This window comes from Lactuca sativa, chromosome 4 (assembly GCF_002870075.4).
Source record: "Lactuca sativa cultivar Salinas chromosome 4, Lsat_Salinas_v11, whole genome shotgun sequence".
Taxonomy (NCBI): domain Eukaryota; kingdom Viridiplantae; phylum Streptophyta; class Magnoliopsida; order Asterales; family Asteraceae; genus Lactuca; species Lactuca sativa.
This window is the reverse complement of record NC_056626.2, coordinates 56,763,000-56,781,671: the sequence shown is the minus strand read 5'-3', so window position 1 is coordinate 56,781,671 and position 18,672 is coordinate 56,763,000. Positions and strand designations below refer to the sequence as shown.

Below are 18,672 nucleotides of genomic sequence, written 5' to 3'. Positions count from 1 at the left end.
ATCCATTATCAAAATTTAACTTGTGGAGATTTAATAAACTACATTAATAAAGAGAGATTAGCAGTTTGTGCTGATCTTAGGTTTAAAGAAAAACTCAAAAAAGATAAAATTAACAGTAAAAATGAATTGAGAAATTTTTGCCAACAATATGGTTATCAGCCTTTGAACGGTCCGTCTACTTCAAAATCCAAAGTATATAAGAAAAGATCTTCAAAATATTTCAGGAAAAAGAAATATAATCTTCCAGAAAATTATAAAAGGGCAAAGATTACGCTTCAAAATCTAAAAAATCTTATAAATCAAATTATAAAAAATCTAAAAGAAAATCAAAATATATTATTATTTGTCATAAATGTGGGCGTAATGGTCATACAGCTAATAATTGTTATGCTAAGACAAAAATAAATAAGTTAAATGTCTCTGAAGATTTGAAATAACAAATAAGAAAAATTATTTTAAATACTGATTCAGATTCCGATGAAAGTATTTTTTATTTTCAAACAAATGATTTAAATATTCTCGAAAATACTACTTCAAGTTCAGAAGATTCTGATATTTGCGAATGTATTGGTAAATGTCACTATAATAATTTAATCAATGTAATTAGTAGTAGTTCCATTAATGTTTTTTCACAAGATGATAAAGATCTTTTAAACTCTCTTAATTCTATAAAAGATAAAAATATCCAATAATTATTAGTAAAACAGATGCTTAATAAAACTAATAACATAACTCCTGCTAATAATGAAAATTTTAAGTTAAAAAATATATATGAAAGATTTACTGAAGCAAAGCCAATTTCTATTCAAGAACTTCAAGAAGAATTAAAAATAGTAAAACAAGAAATAAAAGAAATAAAAAATAAAATTTAAATTTTAGAAAAAGAAAAACCTTTTACATTTAAAAACAAAAATATAGAAATTAATAAATAAAATTGAAAATGTAACTATTGGTAAAATTATAAATAATCAAGTTTCTCAAAAATTGAACACTCGGATTACTTTAGTCAAGGATAATTTTAAAATCAACCTAACTGCTTTAATTAATAGTGGTGCTGATATGAATTGTATTCAATAAGGAATTTTTCCTATACAATTCTATGAAAAAACTATATCTAGACTTACTGGTGCCGGAGGTACAAAATTAATTGTAAAATATAAAGTTTCCGATGTTCATATTTGTAATGACCAAGATTATTGTTATAAAACTCATCTAATTTTAGTAAAAGATCTCTCTTCTCCTTTAATTTTAGGAACACCTTTCATCACAAAACTATATCCTTTTATGGTTCATGATGATGGTATAAGAACCAATATTTTTGGAAAAGAAATTATATTTAAATTTTGTGAACCTCCTTTATATTCAACGATTAATGTCGTTAATTATAAAACGCAACAAGCCAGATATCTTATTAACGAAATAAATAATGTTCGAATAACTAATCAATTAAATGATAATAATATTCAAAATAAAATAACAGGTTTAAAATTAAAATTTGAAAAAATGTTTGTTTTAATATTCCTAATGCCTTTTGGAATAGAAAACAACATATTGTAAAATTACCATACATCAAAAAATTTAATGAAAAAGATATTCCTTCAAAATCTAGAGCCATTCACATGAATAATGAATTAGAAAGTCATTGTGAAAATGAAATTCAAGATTTAATAAATAAAAAACTCATAAGACCTTCTAAATCATCGTGGTCTTGTTCAACATTTTATGTTATGAATGCCGCAGAATTAGAAAGAGGATCACCAATATTAGCTATCAATTATAAACCTTAAAACAAAGTTTTAGAATGGATTCGTTATCCTATTCCTAACAAACGAATTTTGCTAAAAAACTTTATGATTCAAAAATATTTTCAAAGTTTGATATGAAATCAGGATTTTGGCAAATACAATTTCATGAGGAAGATAAACACAAAACTGGTTTTAATGTTCCATTCGGGCATTTTGAATGGAATGTAATGCCTTTTGGATTAAAAAATGCTCCTTCTGAATTCCAAAATATTATGAATGATATCATAACTCCTATAAGTAGTTTTGCTATTGCTTATATTGACGATATCCTAATTTTTTCAAAATCAATTGATCAACATTTTAAACATTTAAATCAATTTCATGATTTAATTTATCAAAATGGTTTAGCTGTCTCTGCAGCAAAAATGCATTTATTTAAAAATGAAATTCGTTTTTTAGGACATGATATTGTCAAAAACACTATTAGACCTATTACAAGAACCTTGCAATTTTCTACTAAATTTCCTGATGAAATTAAAGATAAAAAGCAACTTTGAAGATTTTTAGGATGCGTAAATTATATCCATGACTTTTCAAAGATTTAGGGATTATATGTAAACCGCTTTATAATAGATTATAAGACAATCCTGAACCATGGACTCAAAAAAAAAAGATATAATTAAATATATAAAACAAAAGGTCCCTATTTTGCCATGTTTAAATTTACCTCATCCCAATGCCAATATCATAGTTGAAACCGATGCTAGTGATATTGGATTCGGAGGAATTCTAAAAACAAAAATTTGTTAACTTAACAGAAGAACAATTGGTTCGATATTACTCTGGTGCATGAAATGATACACATAAAAATTATTCAACTGTCAAAAAAGAAATTTTCAGCATAGTTTTATGTATTAAAAAATTTGAAGATGATTTATTTATGAAAAGTTTTTTATTAAGAATAGATTGTCAATCTGCAAAAACTATTTTAGAAAAAGATGTGAAAAATATTATTTCCAAGCAAATTTTTGCTCGTTGGCAGGCCCTCTTAGGTAACTTTGATTTCGAAATAGAATTTATAAAGGGAGAAAATAATTCGCTTTCTGATTTTCTTTCTCGAGAATTTTTGCAGGGAAAATGAGTTCGTCGTCCTCTTCCAAACATGATGACAAGAAGCCAGTCCCTCAAAATCTTGTTCCAGTCTCTCAAAAGCTTGTTCCATTTCAAAATCAAAATCGTTTTTCTCCTTTAACTCCTACTTCTAAGAATTCACAACTTTATTCTAATATCCTTCAGTCAAAACTTGTTACTCCAAAAGTTATTTCAACTGACACAATAAGCCCTTTTGCAAAACCTATCACTCCTCAAACTCAAAAATCTGTTACTCCTAGCCTTCTACAGAAACTCTTTATGTTCTTAATCCAAATTTCCTAAGAGTTCAAATTCTTGAAGATTTTCAAACTATAAGCTACATCAAGGTTTTCATATTCTCACAAATCATCTCTTTGGTCAAGGGAAAACCTTTTATGTTGATTCATATAAAACCCGAGAATATTATCAAGCTATTCTGCAAGAATCTGGTTCAGTCAATTTTGTTCATCGTTCTAATTCAAAAGAGGGAAACATTGATTTTAGCAAAGCTCATATTATCAAAATCATTTCTCCAAAAAGTTGGGTTCCAAACATTCACTCTGAAGTTATCCTAGATTTTTTTACTATGATTATCAAGATGCCCGGACTAAGGCATTCTTTATTCGGAATTATTCACACTTATTGTTTATCTTCTTTGATTTAAACTTCAATTGTGAATATCCAAGATGGTTTATCAATTGGTACAAACATATGAGAATTCTTCCAAATTGTTACCAAAAGAAATTTACGTTGGATATCTTAAATTTAAGGAATTGTTTATTCAACAATGTTTGGAATAATTCCGCATTTTCTAAAACTATATTACACACATATTTTATGTGTGTGTAATATATATATATATATATATATATATATATATATATATATATATATATATATATGGTTTTTACTTTGACCGCATTTTTTTTAAAACTTTGGACATAAAATATAGTTTTAGAATTTTACATTGTGATACAAAAATTTGTTATTTTAGACCACACAACTTTATTATTTTATACTTTCTATTTTAGCAGATTTGATCCCTAAATTTCTGTATCTTCGTACTTACCACCCCGTTAGCTTATCTAGTGCCATTTTCCACCTTTGTCTTTTGTAAAATGTTAGTTTTACCCCCTCAAATTTGAACACCAACATTTTCCACCCCTTTAAGTTTTAAGTTTTATGTATTTATATGTTTGGTCTTTATATAGAAAATAAGTGTAATTTACTAAATATGTCATTTTTGTGCAAAATTATATTTACAAGGATGGTGTATATGTTTTAAAAAACTAGATAAACGCCCCACCATAGCAACAAATTTACAAAAATGAGGTTTGAAATAAATTGCAAGAACGGTCACTATATTTTACAAAAAATGTGCTATAGATATTTTATTTAAGAAATGGTCCATATATTTAAAAAATAATCGTTACAAAACTACAAAATTTACAGATTGCATCCCGGATAATATCACAAAGTTTAAAAAAGCAACAAGCGTTTATCCGAGAAAAAAGGAACAATTTGTCATAGTGATCTATACAAAATTAAAATCCCAGCGAGCAAAGTGTGAGTAGGTCATGTTTCCATCTGTACTTGGAAACGGCTTGTAGATTGACCAAAATCTCTCTTCTCCCCCGATCGTCCCTATCCTTCTTACGCTGAAACACAGCCATGGCGTTTCCCTACCTGGAAGCCGTAGTCGGTATCTCTTTTTCCTTTTTTCCTTCTTAATATGCTCCTTCATCAGTTGTCTTCTCTGTTTGATTATCTCTCTAATCCTTCATTTTCACCTTATTAGTTTCTGTTTTGATTTTGAGAAAGTATTGTGTCTTTATTTCATTATTAGGGTTTCGCCTTTACTATTCTTACTACTACCTTAATACTAACATTGATTCGGTTATCTGTCTTCGGATGTAATCGCTAGGGTTTTTGTTTATAATGAAGTAATCGCTAGGGTTTTTGTTTATAATGGACGATTGAGTAGGGGCTAGTATATTCGTAGAACTGTAGTTCTCAAAATGCTCTATTGTTTCAGCGATACAACTTTTCCAGCATACAGATAACTTTGAATTTTATTTATGTCAAAATGATTACTGGCATCCAAAAATCGACTATCTTTTGGGTGTATGTATTAATTTTCATGATATGGATGAAGTAATTTTTCTGATGACAATGTTATTTTTCATTTCCAGGATTCATGATATTCATGTACATCTTCGAGACTTATCTAGATGTGCGACAACATGTAGCTCTCAAGCTGCCAACCCTTCCCAAAACTTTGGAAGGGGTAATCAGTGAGGAAAAGTTCAAAAAATCTAGAGCTTATAGTCTTGATAAAAGGTATCTAATATTTTCATCATCATAATATTTATTTTCCTGCAACCTCATGTTCATCAATTCATATGTTTTCTTTTTTTCCAGTAACTTCCACTTCCTTCATGGGTTTGTAACAATACTGATGGACTCTGCTATTTTGCTGTATGGTGTATTACCTTGGTTCTGGAAGGTGGGCAGTTTAGTCTTTCCCATAAAGTTCAATTATGTAACAAGTTTTTAGTTGTATTGACAACTTTTTGAATGACAACAGAAATCAGGTGATACTTTGGAATCAATTGGCTTTGATTCAGAGAATGAAATATATCATACACTTGCATTCTTAACTGGTGTTATGATTTGGTCTCAGGTACATACGTGGGCTTTTTTGTCTTTTTCACTGCCTTTTGATTTAATCTTACTGTTGATTCACATTTTTATCTAATATACTTTTTGCAGTTGACAGACTTACCATTTTCTCTTTACTCGACTTTTGTAATTGAAGAGCGACATGGTTTTAACAAGGTTTTATAGAACATGACTCCATTTGTTTTTATAGTTTTCTCTTTTTTATTAAATTTAAATTTGGATATAAGTTTGTAACACATGGGATTTATGATTGCAGCAAACAATCTTGCTTTTCTTTCGTGACATGATTAAAGGCATGTTCTTGGCTGTAGTTATTGGACCACCCGTTGTGGCTGCCATCATTTTAATAGTACAGGTATTATTTTTGCAAACAAAATTCCATATTTATTTATTGTTATGAAAATTTGTTACATAAATAATGGTTTTTTAATCATTGCAGAAAGGTGGACCCTACTTGGCTATCTATCTTTGGGGGTTTATGTTTGTGTTATCTCTTGTCATGATGACAATCTACCCTGTTCTAATTGCACCCCTTTTCAACAAGTTCACACCCGTAAGTATTCCAACTTTAATCTTGATTTCTTGATTGATTATTTAAATGTATTCCATCTCTGAGAAATTTCATTTGCCATGTCATCAAAAGCTGCCAGATGGCACGCTCAGGTCAAAAATTGAGAATCTTGCTTCCTCTCTCAGCTTCCCTTTAAAGAAGCTGTTTGTTGTGGATGGATCTACAAGGTCAAGCCATAGCAATGTGAGAATTTTTATATAATTTACAATAATTCTCCTGATCTTTTTAAAAACATGCCTAAAGAATTATCTTCTTTGACACCCCACTAATTGTTCTATCTACAGGCATACATGTATGGTTTCTTTAAGAACAAGCGCATTGTTCTTTATGATACTTTAATTCAGCAGGTATTGTTTTTTTTACATTTCTTTTTTAAATATAATCCTGTTGAATAAAATTCAGTTTTTACTCTTATTTAATTTATTTGGTGGATGTGATTTGATGATATTATACAGTGCAAAAATGAGGAAGAAGTTGTTGCTGTGATTGCTCATGAACTTGGTCACTGGAAACTGAATCACACAATGTACTCCTTTATTGCTGTTCAGGTGTGCTGACATTTTTTTTTATTTCTTATAATTTTAACAATACAAATTTCTACTATATATTTAAAAAAAAATCTTTTGGTCTGAATATCAGGTTCTTACACTTTTGCAATTTGGAGGTTATACACTTGTAAAGAACTCAAAGGATCTATTCCTAAGTTTTGGATTTGATACACAACCAGTTCTCATTGGACTCATATTATTCCAGGTATACTGATATTTTGATTTAATTATAAATCTTAATACGTTTTTTTTTGTTGATTTTTTTAATGTCAATAACTCAATATGGATATTTTGATTGCAGCATACTATACAACCTATCCAGCATCTTGTAAGCTTTGGCCTCAATCTTGTCAGCCGTGCTTTTGAGTTTCAGGTATTTTTGAAATTTATATATTCATGTTGAAATTATTCATATTCTATTCCCTTATAAAATATATAATTTTGTCTGATTATGACATTTTTTTTAACCTAGGCTGATGCTTTTGCAAAGAAGCTTGGCTATTCTAAACCACTTAGAGATGGACTAGTTAAGCTGCAGGTAATAAATTTCAAGCTGTTAAAAAATTCCAGTTGGATAATTTGTAAAAAACATGCAATTATATAAGTAACTAAATATATTTTGATGGATTTATAAGTAAAATTAAAATGTATGGGATTTTGCAGGAGGAGAACTTGTCAGCGATGAACACGGATCCATGGTACTCTGCTTACCACTATTCTCATCCTCCACTGGTTGAAAGGTTAGCTGCCATAGATGAAGCTGACAAGAAGGCAGATTAAGAAGATGACACACAAAAACATAGTAAGTTTCAACTTTGAATCTACAGTTTAGATTACATAGATTCTGTAGTGTGACCATTTTACCCTTTGAAAAAGCAATATACTTGTGAACGAGAATTAGAAACCTGGAAATTGTTGTTCTTGGGTCAACTGAGGAAGAGTTAAAGGGTAAGAAATATCATGTAGATTGTCATGATTTTTTATGGTTTTTGAGTTTTGGGGTTTTGTGAATTGTTCTTTAGAGGTGTTTTGTTTGAATGAATTGTTTCGATTATATGATCTGAGTAAATCCAAATTGATTTTTTTTCAAAATATGAACCAACCAACCAAATTATAATTTGGTTGGATCGTTTTTCATAATCCGTTTTTTTTTTAATTCAAGACATTCCAAAAATAGAAGATTGCAAAAGTGGTTACCTGTCACAACATTAGCATGATAATGAGGATTATCTCTACCCTAAAATCTCATTTATGACCTAAGTTACAATTGGCTCTTCATCTTCTCTCCTCCAAACCTCAGCTATGCAAAAAACCTTAATCCAACTTTCAAAGAGGATTATTGTTTGTACATTTCAAGTGCAAAAAGTGTATTTTGGATCTGAGCTTTTTTAGAAAGAGAACAAAAGAAGGGAAAATCCAAACAAAGCATAATAGTTAGTTTTTTGAATTGTTTTCACCCAACCTGGATAAACCCGCAAGAAACTCTAGCATAACATTGCAATACAAATCAAGTTGTACTGTTCAGTATGCATTCAACTGATACTGATGTTACCGATGTTGATGGGACAAAAGTTGAAATCTTGTTTGTTCCGTCATTTTTTTTGACAAGATGGAACAAAGATTTGCTCTAGATCTCTAGTCCATGCAAAAGACAAAAATACCCTTGAAGAGTCTGACCTGTCATGTCCCAAGTACACCAAAAGCAATATAAATCTATATGGGTGTTTTCGTCTTTTGTTATTGATAATATCCTCATCATGGTTGTCATAAACAACACTAGAAATTTGTTTGCATTGGACATGTTATAAGGGTGTTTATTTTTTACTTGATGCAGAAAAACAACTTAGGTCCCATTTGATAGACTTCTTTCCAGGTGAGATGAGCTGTTTGATTTACACAAAAAATAGGTTTTTTTTGGTAATTTCCAGAAAGCCCCCAAAACATATTTTTTTGGCCGAATGGTCATTTTTCGCCATTCAACACAGTCACATGTACATGTACATACTGATGCAAACAATTCCGAAAAGTGGGGTCTTGGGTCTAGGGGTAACAATTCGGTCAGTCATGTCGTGTTGTTTGACACGACATGACACGTCATGGTTTTATGTAATATGAACACGACACGATATCGTGTTTTTTAATTAACACGAAAAATAACCAATTAAAAAACGAAAAACTCAACAAAGATAACTTAACATAAAAATTACTTTATTTAATTAATGTTTAATCATACAAACACGACAAACAAATGCTAAATCGTGTTAATTTTGTGTTGAATTTTGAACACGAACACGATACGACACATTGTGCTTTTTACACTTATAAATTGCCACCCCTACTTTGGTTTAAGGTGAGAATCTTTGGGACTTGTGATCACAAAAGAAAAACTAAGGTCAGTAGTCCTAATCTCAGATGTGTTAGACTCTGACAACCAAGAGATGGAGGGAGGGATGTGATTTACATTGAAAAGTCTCATAAAGATGGTATTTAGTTATTTGTTCATGTAGGTCATGATCTACATCTTGTGACAAACTGTTGGTATGGGGCGTGTTCGATACAGAACATTTGAGAGCTTCTAGTTTCTAGCGTTTGATAAAACGCTCCATTTTGAACAGAAAACCTTGTTTGACACTACATACTTCTAGCGTTTAGTTTAAACAAAATGCTCCAAATCCAAATGCTACTTCATGTAGCGTTTAACAAAATGCCACAAACTACAAGCTCCCTGCTGTAAGCTAATTTCGCCGAATACGCCCATGGTCTACTTTGACAAGCTTATTCGTTGCACATTTTAGGAGGAAAAGGGAACATGATTCCTCATCTCATCATGAAACCTTACAATTTGAGTACCACTTTTGTGGCAACTCTTTTTAACGTCAAATCTAGAGTCTGATTCCAAACCTTTGGTCCAGACTGCTATGTTAGGATCCCACTATTTACTTTAGTAGAGTATATACTAATACTTCTATATTGTTACATCTCTTTACACCAAGCTACAAGTATGTCCCGTCCTTGAGCTTGTCGGGGGCTAATAACAAGGTGAACGTGTTCAACACATGTTTGAAGTATTTAATTAGTTTACCTAGTCTATTGTATACTTTTATTTAGCTCTCTCTCTCTCTCTCTCTCTATATATATATATATATATATATATATATATATATATATATATATATATATATATATATAAAGTTAGGTTCAAATGTTTTCACTATTTATTGTGTACATGTATGATTGATTCTGGACCAATCATTTTAGTTATTTTAAGAAAGTAATTAATACATATTAAATGCTGAAGATGTTATTAATATCCATTATATCTTCAACATGTAATATGCATTAATTACATTCTTAAAATAACTAAAATGATTGGTCCATAATCAATCATACATGCACACAATAGATAGTGAAAACAAAATAACATAACCATATATATATATATATATATATATATAACTTGACTATTGTAAAGTAGGAATTGTTGTGTTTGTATTGATTTTAAGTGTGTACTAGTACAAGGAGATACACTTTATTTATACAGGAAAAGAATAGTAAAAGAGCCCTACATATACGGAGCTAACTAACGATGTACAACAGACTAGGTAAGCTAATTGAATACTTCAAACATGTGTTGAACACGTGCACGTTGTTATTAGCCCCCGACAAGCTCAAGGACGGGACGTACTTCTAGCTTGGTGCAAAGAGATGTAACTCGATCCTTGGATAATGGTTTGGTGAAAATATTCGCTAGTAACAGATCTTGAGTGGATCGGTCTCGACTTGCTTGCGGATAAAATGGAAATCTAAAGCAATGTGCTTTGAACAAGAGCTGATGACAGGGTTCTTGCTAACGAAATGGCTCCTACATTGTCACAAAGAAGTTTAGGTTGTTTTGTTATAGGAGCATGTAATTCATGAATCAATTCTTGTAACCATAAGAGCTCTGTAATGGTACTATAAGCTAATGATTGATGTTCAACTTCGATACTTGAATGTTCGACGACCGTTTACTTCCTAGAAGTCTAACTGATCAGATTGGTTCGATGAAAAATGACATAGCCACATTGAGATTAACTATCCTCTTGATTTGTGATCCACCCGACATCGAAGTAAGCAAGAAGACAATTTACAGTAGTGGGTTTGAATTGTAAACAATGATGAGACGTTCCCTTTAAGTACCCGAGGATGTGTTTGGTAGCCTGCCACTGAAGTGTGGTTGGATAGTGCATAAACTATATACTCGGTTCATTGCATAAGCTATATCGGGACGCGTAATGGTGGCATATTGAAGTGATCCCACTATTTGGCGGATGAATGTGGGATCATAAAACAGTTCAACATCATGTGTAAGGCGAGAATTGAGATCAATACGTGTGGAATCTTGCATCTTGCTTCTATGAAGTATATCATCAATGTAGGACAGTTGGGACAAAGCAAGTCCAGTAGAGGTGGTAGTGATTTGTAAACCCAAAAAATGATTCAGTTGTCCAAGGTCCTTTAGAGTAAAGACTTTATTTAGTCCATGTATGAATCGTCTAATCTGAGTTGCATTATTACATGTGATTATGACATCATTAACATATAGAATAAGGTAAATGATAGAATTAGAATGAATGTGAACAAAGAGTGAAGTGTCAGATTGACATGCTCGTAATCCTTGATCAACCAGGTAATGTTTGAGTTTGTTAAACCAGACTTTAGGAGCCTGTTTGATGCCATAGAGGGCTTTATGGAGACGACACACGTGAGTTGGGAGAGATGGGTCTTTAAAATCACGAGCTTGTCTCATATATACCACTTCTTTCGTATGAGAGCATCATATTCATTTTGCATTGCTTGCTGTTAACAAGGATGTTTAATAGCTTGTAGAAAAGTGTGTGGTTCAAAATCAGATGGAGTAGAGGCGAAGGTGTGGAAAACCTTCGGTTACCTGTGCTATTATATGATGTTTTTAAAAGAACTATTTACTTTATAAATTTTTGGAATTATGCTCACTATATATATATATATATATATATATATATATATATATATATATATCCACTATATATATATATATATATATATATATATATATATATATATATATATATATATATATATTCCAACCAAACAAGTGAATTAAATACTTTTATTAGACTAAGGATGTAATGGTTTGTCCTTATCTAAAAGGTATGGATTTATGAAGCTTATGATAGACAATGAGCTTAACCACACTAGCATCTACTAATTGCATTTATATATCCTAAATGGTTGTTTAGGATGAAGTTTCTACTAATCCCACTAATTGTCATTTCAGAAGAAAAGTGCTTAGAAAGTTATTTTTCTAAGTGGGAGCTATTTGGAACTTTAAACGCTAAAGATCCATAAGATAAATGCATCATAGTTTGGAACTTGCAAATTTTCAACTATTGTTGAATCTGCTCAATAGTTGATCAGAAACTAATAAAACACATAAAGATGCATTCATGTATGATTATCAAGTATGTGTTTGATTAATCTTCCTCGATATATTATGAATATAAAGAGTAAACGAGTTTTTAAGGGAGAAAAACATACATGAATGAAAATTGTTCCAAGATTTAAGCTAACATCTCAAAGTAAGAATCTTCTTTCTTATAAGATAATTACATAGTGTGATTTAATTATAAATCAAGAAGACTCTTCTGTTTTCTACAAAGCTAGTGGGAACGCAGTAACATTCATAGTTTTATATGTAGTCAGCATACTAATTCTTGGAATAAAGATCTATATAGATAGATCATGGTGACTTAAAGGATTAAGTAAAATTATATTAATTGTCAAGGATCTTAAAGAACTTACGATAAAGGACTCTAAGAGAGTCATATTGTCAAATACCACATGAAATAATTTGAGTAAAATCCTAGTACAAATGTTTTGAACTAGATTATATGATTGTATTCCATATGTTGCTGCAAATGGAATTAATCATATATGTCATGATTATGTATAAAAGGCAGATAAGTCGTATACTTAGAGCATGTCGATTGATACCAATATAATTTGAGAACAAGTCATTGTGTGACTTGTAGGAACATTCTAAGGTACTTGCGAGAACTGAAGAAATATTCCTAATCTGCGAAGTATTTGAAAGAAATCTATGTTTAAAGCTATTACACATGTGCTAAACTTTCAAATAGATTGAGATGATTCGCAATCATAATCGGGCGCATTGTAACGACCCACTTTTCATGACCAAAAATTTTGTTTTAAAAACATTACTTTTAGAAAATATAAAAGGCTAAAACATTGTCTGATCGAAATATCACACCAATGAACTGTGTCTAAAAGCCAATTCGTACATTTAATTAAAATATCAGAGTACAAATCCCAGTGAAGCTCGTAAATGCGGAAATCGGAGAGTGTGTGCGTGACGTGCCACTACCGTGCCGGCTCCTTTCCCCTAGTTGAGGAGGTACCTGAAACCAAACTGAAAACTGTAAGCACAAGGCTTAGTGAGTTCCCCCCATAATACCACATACCATGCAACATATAACAATCATTATTCAGCTAGGAGTTACGGGCCTTGCCTACACTCGGGAAGATACGGGCCCTGCCCACACTTCGCTAGCCGGGAGATACGGGCCTCGCCCACACTTGTGAAGATACGGGCCCTGCCCACACTCCGACTTCGGAGAGATACGAGCCCTGCCCACACTCAACCACTAACCCATAACATACAAGTATCACACAGACAACAAGTATAAGCAATTCTATCATGTTAACGCATATATCGTACTTAACTACAACAGAGATACGGGCTCGGCCCACACTCTAGTACTAGCGTCTCGTCTACACGGGTCGGCCTTGGTGCCTTAGACCCGTTCCTACTGGAAAGGAAACTCACCTCGAAATAGCTGCTGGTCTGTGTGGGAACTGATCACCTACTACTGCTGCTGCTGCTCCGGAAACCCTCCGGCTGAAATTCCCACGATATACTCAATCAAACACTGCTCACTGACCTTTGGGTAAAATGACCATTTTACCCCTGACCTTGCCCTAAGTCAAAGTCAGAGTCAACTTTCAGTTGACCTCGACTCGCCGAGTTGGCTTTCCGACTCATCGAGTCCCTACGCAAACGACTGCCCTGAATCCCGATCCTACCCGTCGAGTTAGGCGACGACTCGACGGGTCGCCTTCATGACCAAAATACAAGTCCTTCATCCTACTCGCCGAGTTGTATGAACAACTCGTCGAGTTCATCTTCATCCGAAGAACACTCATGCTAAGACTCGCCGAGTTGTATGAACAACTCGTCGAGTCTGTTCTTGGTCTAAGGAGATTGCCTTGAACTCGCCGAGTCAGGGCATTGACTCGCCGAGCACCTCCATAGATGGGTTAAGCTTCCGACTCACTGAGTCACACCCTGTGACTCACTACTCACTCGACACTACGAAAAAGGGGACAAACTCGAAGACTCGCGAGCAGACTCGCCGAGTCACATGAACGACTCGCCGAGTCGTTGCCATGCACTCCTAAAATATACCGATTTGCTCGATTCCAGTCCATGCCATTCATAGATCTGGACTTCTAGGACACGAATCACACGTAAAGTTTCCAACTTTACGTGTGGATATTCACCAATATGGATTTTAGGGCTCAAAAGGGTAGATCTAGGGCTAACAAGCAACATGGGGCCAAAAAGCTAACAGATCTGAGCTCCTGGAGCTCAATCTTGCCTAGATCCAAAGGCCAAACATCTTATTACGACATATAATGCACATACAAACTTGGGGATTTGACCAAGAAGGACCCAAATGAAGTTCTAAGCATAGAATCAAGGGGAAAACGGGTTATACCTCAAAGGAACTGCTGGAAGAACACAAATAATGCTTGGATGGCTTCCTTTCTTCTGGATCTACTTCCTTCCTCCTTCAAAGCCTTCAAAAGCACACAACAAAACTTCAATCTTCAAAGAACAAGCACAAACGAGGGTTGGGGAGCTCAGGGGAGAGAATGGGGGCTGGCCTGGGGCAGATAAGTTGCTTAAATAGGGTGCAAACCCCTGAAACTTAGAGTTTCATCCAACAGCTGTGACTCGCCGAGTCCAGGATATGGACTCGTCGAGTCGACAATTTAAACGCGTCCCGGGTCCCGCATCCACTCGGCGAGTCGGACCTATGACTCGCCGAGTCCAAGGCTAAAAGAAAGGAAATGTATCAAATAACATTTACGTACCAGGAACCGGGTGCTACAAATCTCCCCCACTTATTTTAGACTTCGTCCTCGAAGTCTGCTGCTCGATCCTGAAACAGCTCGGGATAATGCTCCATCATCTCGTCCACCGGCTCCCAAGTCCACTCCGAACCCTTGCGGTGCTGCCATTGCACCTTCACTAGCTCCACCCTCTTGTTCCTCAAATCCTTCGACTTCCTGTCGAGGATTGCGACTGGGCGCTCAATGTAGTTCAGGCTGTCATCAACCTGAATATCCTCCAAAGGTACTACTGCAGAATCGTCCACTAGGCACTTTCGCAACTGCGAAACATGGAAAGTGCTGTGGATCTGGCTAAGCTCGGCTGGCAGATCCAGCCTATATGCTACCTTGCCTACCCGGGCTACAACCCTGAACGGTCCGATGAATCGCGGGCCCAACTTGCCCCGCTTCCTGAATCGGATGATGCCTTTCCACGGCGACACCTTCAGGAGAACCATATCCCCGACCTGGAACTCTAAATCGGATCGACGCTTGTCGGCATAACTTTTCTGCCGACTCTGAGCAGTCTGAAGCCTGCTCCGGACCTGCTGGATCCTCTCAGTCGTCTTGAGCACCACTTCAGTGCTTCCCATGACTCTCTGGCCAACCTCACCCCAGCATATCGGGGTCCTACACCTCCGTCCGTACAACATCTCGAAGGGAGGGCGGTCGATACTCGCGTGGTAGCTGTTGTTGTAGGAGAACTCGGCCAGGGGAAGATAGGTATCCCAGCTACCACCGAAATCTAGCACGCACGCCCGCAGCATATCCTCCAGAGTCTGAATGGTCCGCTCGCTCTGTCCATCCGTCTGCGGGTGAAAGGTAGTGCTAAAATGCAGACGAGTGCCTAACTCGTCATGGAATCTCTTCCAAAACCTGGAAGTAAAACGCACATCCCTGTCCGAGATCACCGATACCGGCACCCCATGCCGTGCCACAATCTCCCTGATATAGATGTCGGCCAATTTCTCGGCCGATATGCTCTCCTGAATCGGAATAGAGTGAGCACTCTTGGTCAATCTATCCACGATGACCCAAATCGAATCCATTCCATGTGCGGTCCTGGGAAGCTTCGTGATAAAATCCATCGTGATATCTTCCCATTTCCACAGTGGAATATCCAACGGCTGCATCTTGCCATGCGGTCTCTGATGTTCGGCCTTGACCTTCCTGCAGGTCAAACATCGCTCGACATACCCTGCCACATCCCGCTTCATGCAGGGCCACCAATAGTCTAGACGAAGATCCCTATACATCTTCGTCGTCCTGGGATGAATAGAGAATCGGGACTTGTGCGCCTCCCCCATCAAAATCTGGCGCACGCCTCCGCGATACGGCACCCACACCCTACGGTGTAGTGTCAATAATCCTCGGCTATCATAATCGAAGGAGGATACCTGACCTACTACACGCTCGCTCTTCCGATGCTCCTCCTTGATAGCCTCCTGTTGTGCCTCCTGAATCTGCTCCAACAGGGGAGTCACCACGGTCATCCTCATACAAACGTCTCTGATCGGCGCCGCCTTGCGGCTAAGCGCATCGGCCACCACATTGGCCTTCCCCGGGTGGTAAAGGATCTCGCAATCATAATCCTTCACCACATCCGACCACCGACGCTGCCTCATGTTCAGATTCGGCTGATCCATGAGGTACCTCAAACTCTTGTGATCCGTGTAGATGGTACACCGAACCCCATAAAGGTAATGCCGCCAAATCTTGAGGGCAAATACCACCGCCCCCAACTCCAAATCGTGCGTCGGGTAGTTCGTCTCGTGAGGCTTGCGCTGCCTCGAAGCGTAAGCAATGACATGCCCCCTTTGCATCAGCACCGCGCCCAACCCAGAAATGGACGCATCACAATAAACCACAAAATCCTCTACGCCCTATGGCAGGGCTAAGATCGGCGCCTCACACAATCTCTGTCTCAGCGTCTCAAATACAGCCTGCTGCTCGGGTCCCCACCGAAAGACCGCGACTTTCTTCGTCAGCCGCGTCAGGGGTACGGCTATCTTGGAGAAATCCTGGATAAATCTCCGATAGTAGCCTGCCAATCCCAGGAAACTCCGAATCTCAGATGGAGACTTCGGAACCTCCCATCTCATCACGGCCTCGACCTTGGCCGGATCGACCAGAATCCCGTTCTGGTTGACGAGGTGTCCCAGAAATTGCACCTCGTGCAACCAAAACTCACACTTGGAGAACTTGGCATACAAGCTCTCCCTCCTCAGGGTCTCTAACACCTCTCTCAGATGCTCCTCATGTTCCTCCCGGGTCTTGGAATAAACCAAGATATCATCGATAAAGACTATCACAGACCGGTCCAGCATCGGTCTGCATACACGGTTCATGAGGTCCATGAACGCGGCAGGAGCATTGGTGAGCCCAAACGGCATCACCACGAACTCATAATGGCCATAGCGCGTCCGAAACACGGTCTTCTGCATATCCTCCTCCCTGACCCTCATCTGATGATAACCCGAACGCAAATCAATCTTGGAGAACCAAGATGCGCCCTGAAGCTGGTCAAAGAGGTCATCAATCCTCGGAAGCGGGTAACGGTTCTTCACCGTTACCTTGTTCAGCTCCCGATAATCTATACACATCCGATGCGACCCGTCCTTCTTCTTCACAAACAGGATCGGGGCTCCCCAGGGCGAACTGCTCGGACGAATGAACCCCTTGTCTAGCAGCTCCTGCAGCTGCGTAGACAACTCCTGCATCTCGGGAGGAGCCAACCGATACGGTGCCTTGGCTATCGGAGCCGCACCAGGAACAAGGTCGATCCTGAACTCCACCTGTCGCTCCGGAGGTATCCCAGGAAGCTCCTCTGGGAAGACGTCTGCAAAGTCCCGAACCACCGGAACCTCGCTCATCGATGCATTACCCGCCTCTCGGGTATCCATCACATACGCGACATAACCTGCGCATCCCTGCTGGAGATAGCGCCTAGCCCTTGCTGCTGAACATACAGCGGGTCCACACTGCGGCCTTTCTCCATGAATTACTAACTCTCCCCCACTTGGGGTCCTGACCCGCACTAGCTGCTGCGCGCAATCTATCACCGCCCCATTAGGGCTCAACCAATCCATACCAATAATTACCTTGTTCCCACGCAACGGTATGGGAACCAAGTCTACCAAGTAACGCTCCTCGAACAACCGCAGAACGCAATCTTGGAACACCATCCATGCTCGCACCGAACGATCATCAGCAATCTCTACCTCCAAAGGACAATCTAACTCTCCTGAGGTCTCATGAAACCTCTTGCTAAGCGTAAGAGAAACAAACGATCGGGATGCACCCGAATCAAACAATACCTGAGCTGGGATGCCGTTCACATGGAACGATCCTAAAGCATACAGAGCACATATCAATAACATAACATCATAAAAATAAGATAGAGGGAAAGAATCATACCCGTCACCACATCGGGTGCGGCGCGTGCCTCCTCGGTAGTCAGCTGAAATGCCCAGCTTCTCACCACTGGAGCCTCTGCCTTGCCCTGCCGACCATCCGTGATCCGCAGGGTCGCTGGAGCTGGCGCCTTCACTGGCGCTGAAACTGTCAACTGGGGGCAATTGGCCTTCTTGTGGCCCCTCTGATTGCAGTGAAAACACAGCAACTCCGATGTCTGAATAGCTGAAACTGGAGCAGTACAATCCCTGCTAAAGTGCCCTGCCTTGCCGCACTTGTAGCAGCCTACTGAACCCATCCTACATGCCCCCACATGCGTCCTGCCGCATTTCCCGCAGCGGCTCGGTCCTGACTGACCTTTCGG

At 37.2% G+C, this 18,672-nt stretch overlaps 1 protein-coding gene across 1 annotated transcript; it reads left to right on the top strand.

The window, feature by feature from the left end:
* Positions 1–4,402: 4,402 nt before the first annotated feature.
* LOC111878546 (CAAX prenyl protease 1 homolog) lies at positions 4,403–7,682 on the top strand. Its single transcript, XM_023875063.3, has 14 exons — positions 4,403–4,578; positions 5,069–5,216; positions 5,298–5,382; positions 5,464–5,559; positions 5,649–5,714; positions 5,815–5,913; positions 5,998–6,111; positions 6,202–6,312; positions 6,414–6,476; positions 6,585–6,677; positions 6,769–6,882; positions 6,979–7,050; positions 7,150–7,215; positions 7,341–7,682. Exons 1-14 carry the CDS (start codon positions 4,548–4,550, stop codon positions 7,455–7,457), a joined length of 1,275 nt encoding a protein of 424 aa, XP_023730831.1. The 5' UTR covers positions 4,403–4,547; the 3' UTR covers positions 7,458–7,682.
* The last annotated feature ends 10,990 nt before the right edge of the window (positions 7,683–18,672 follow it).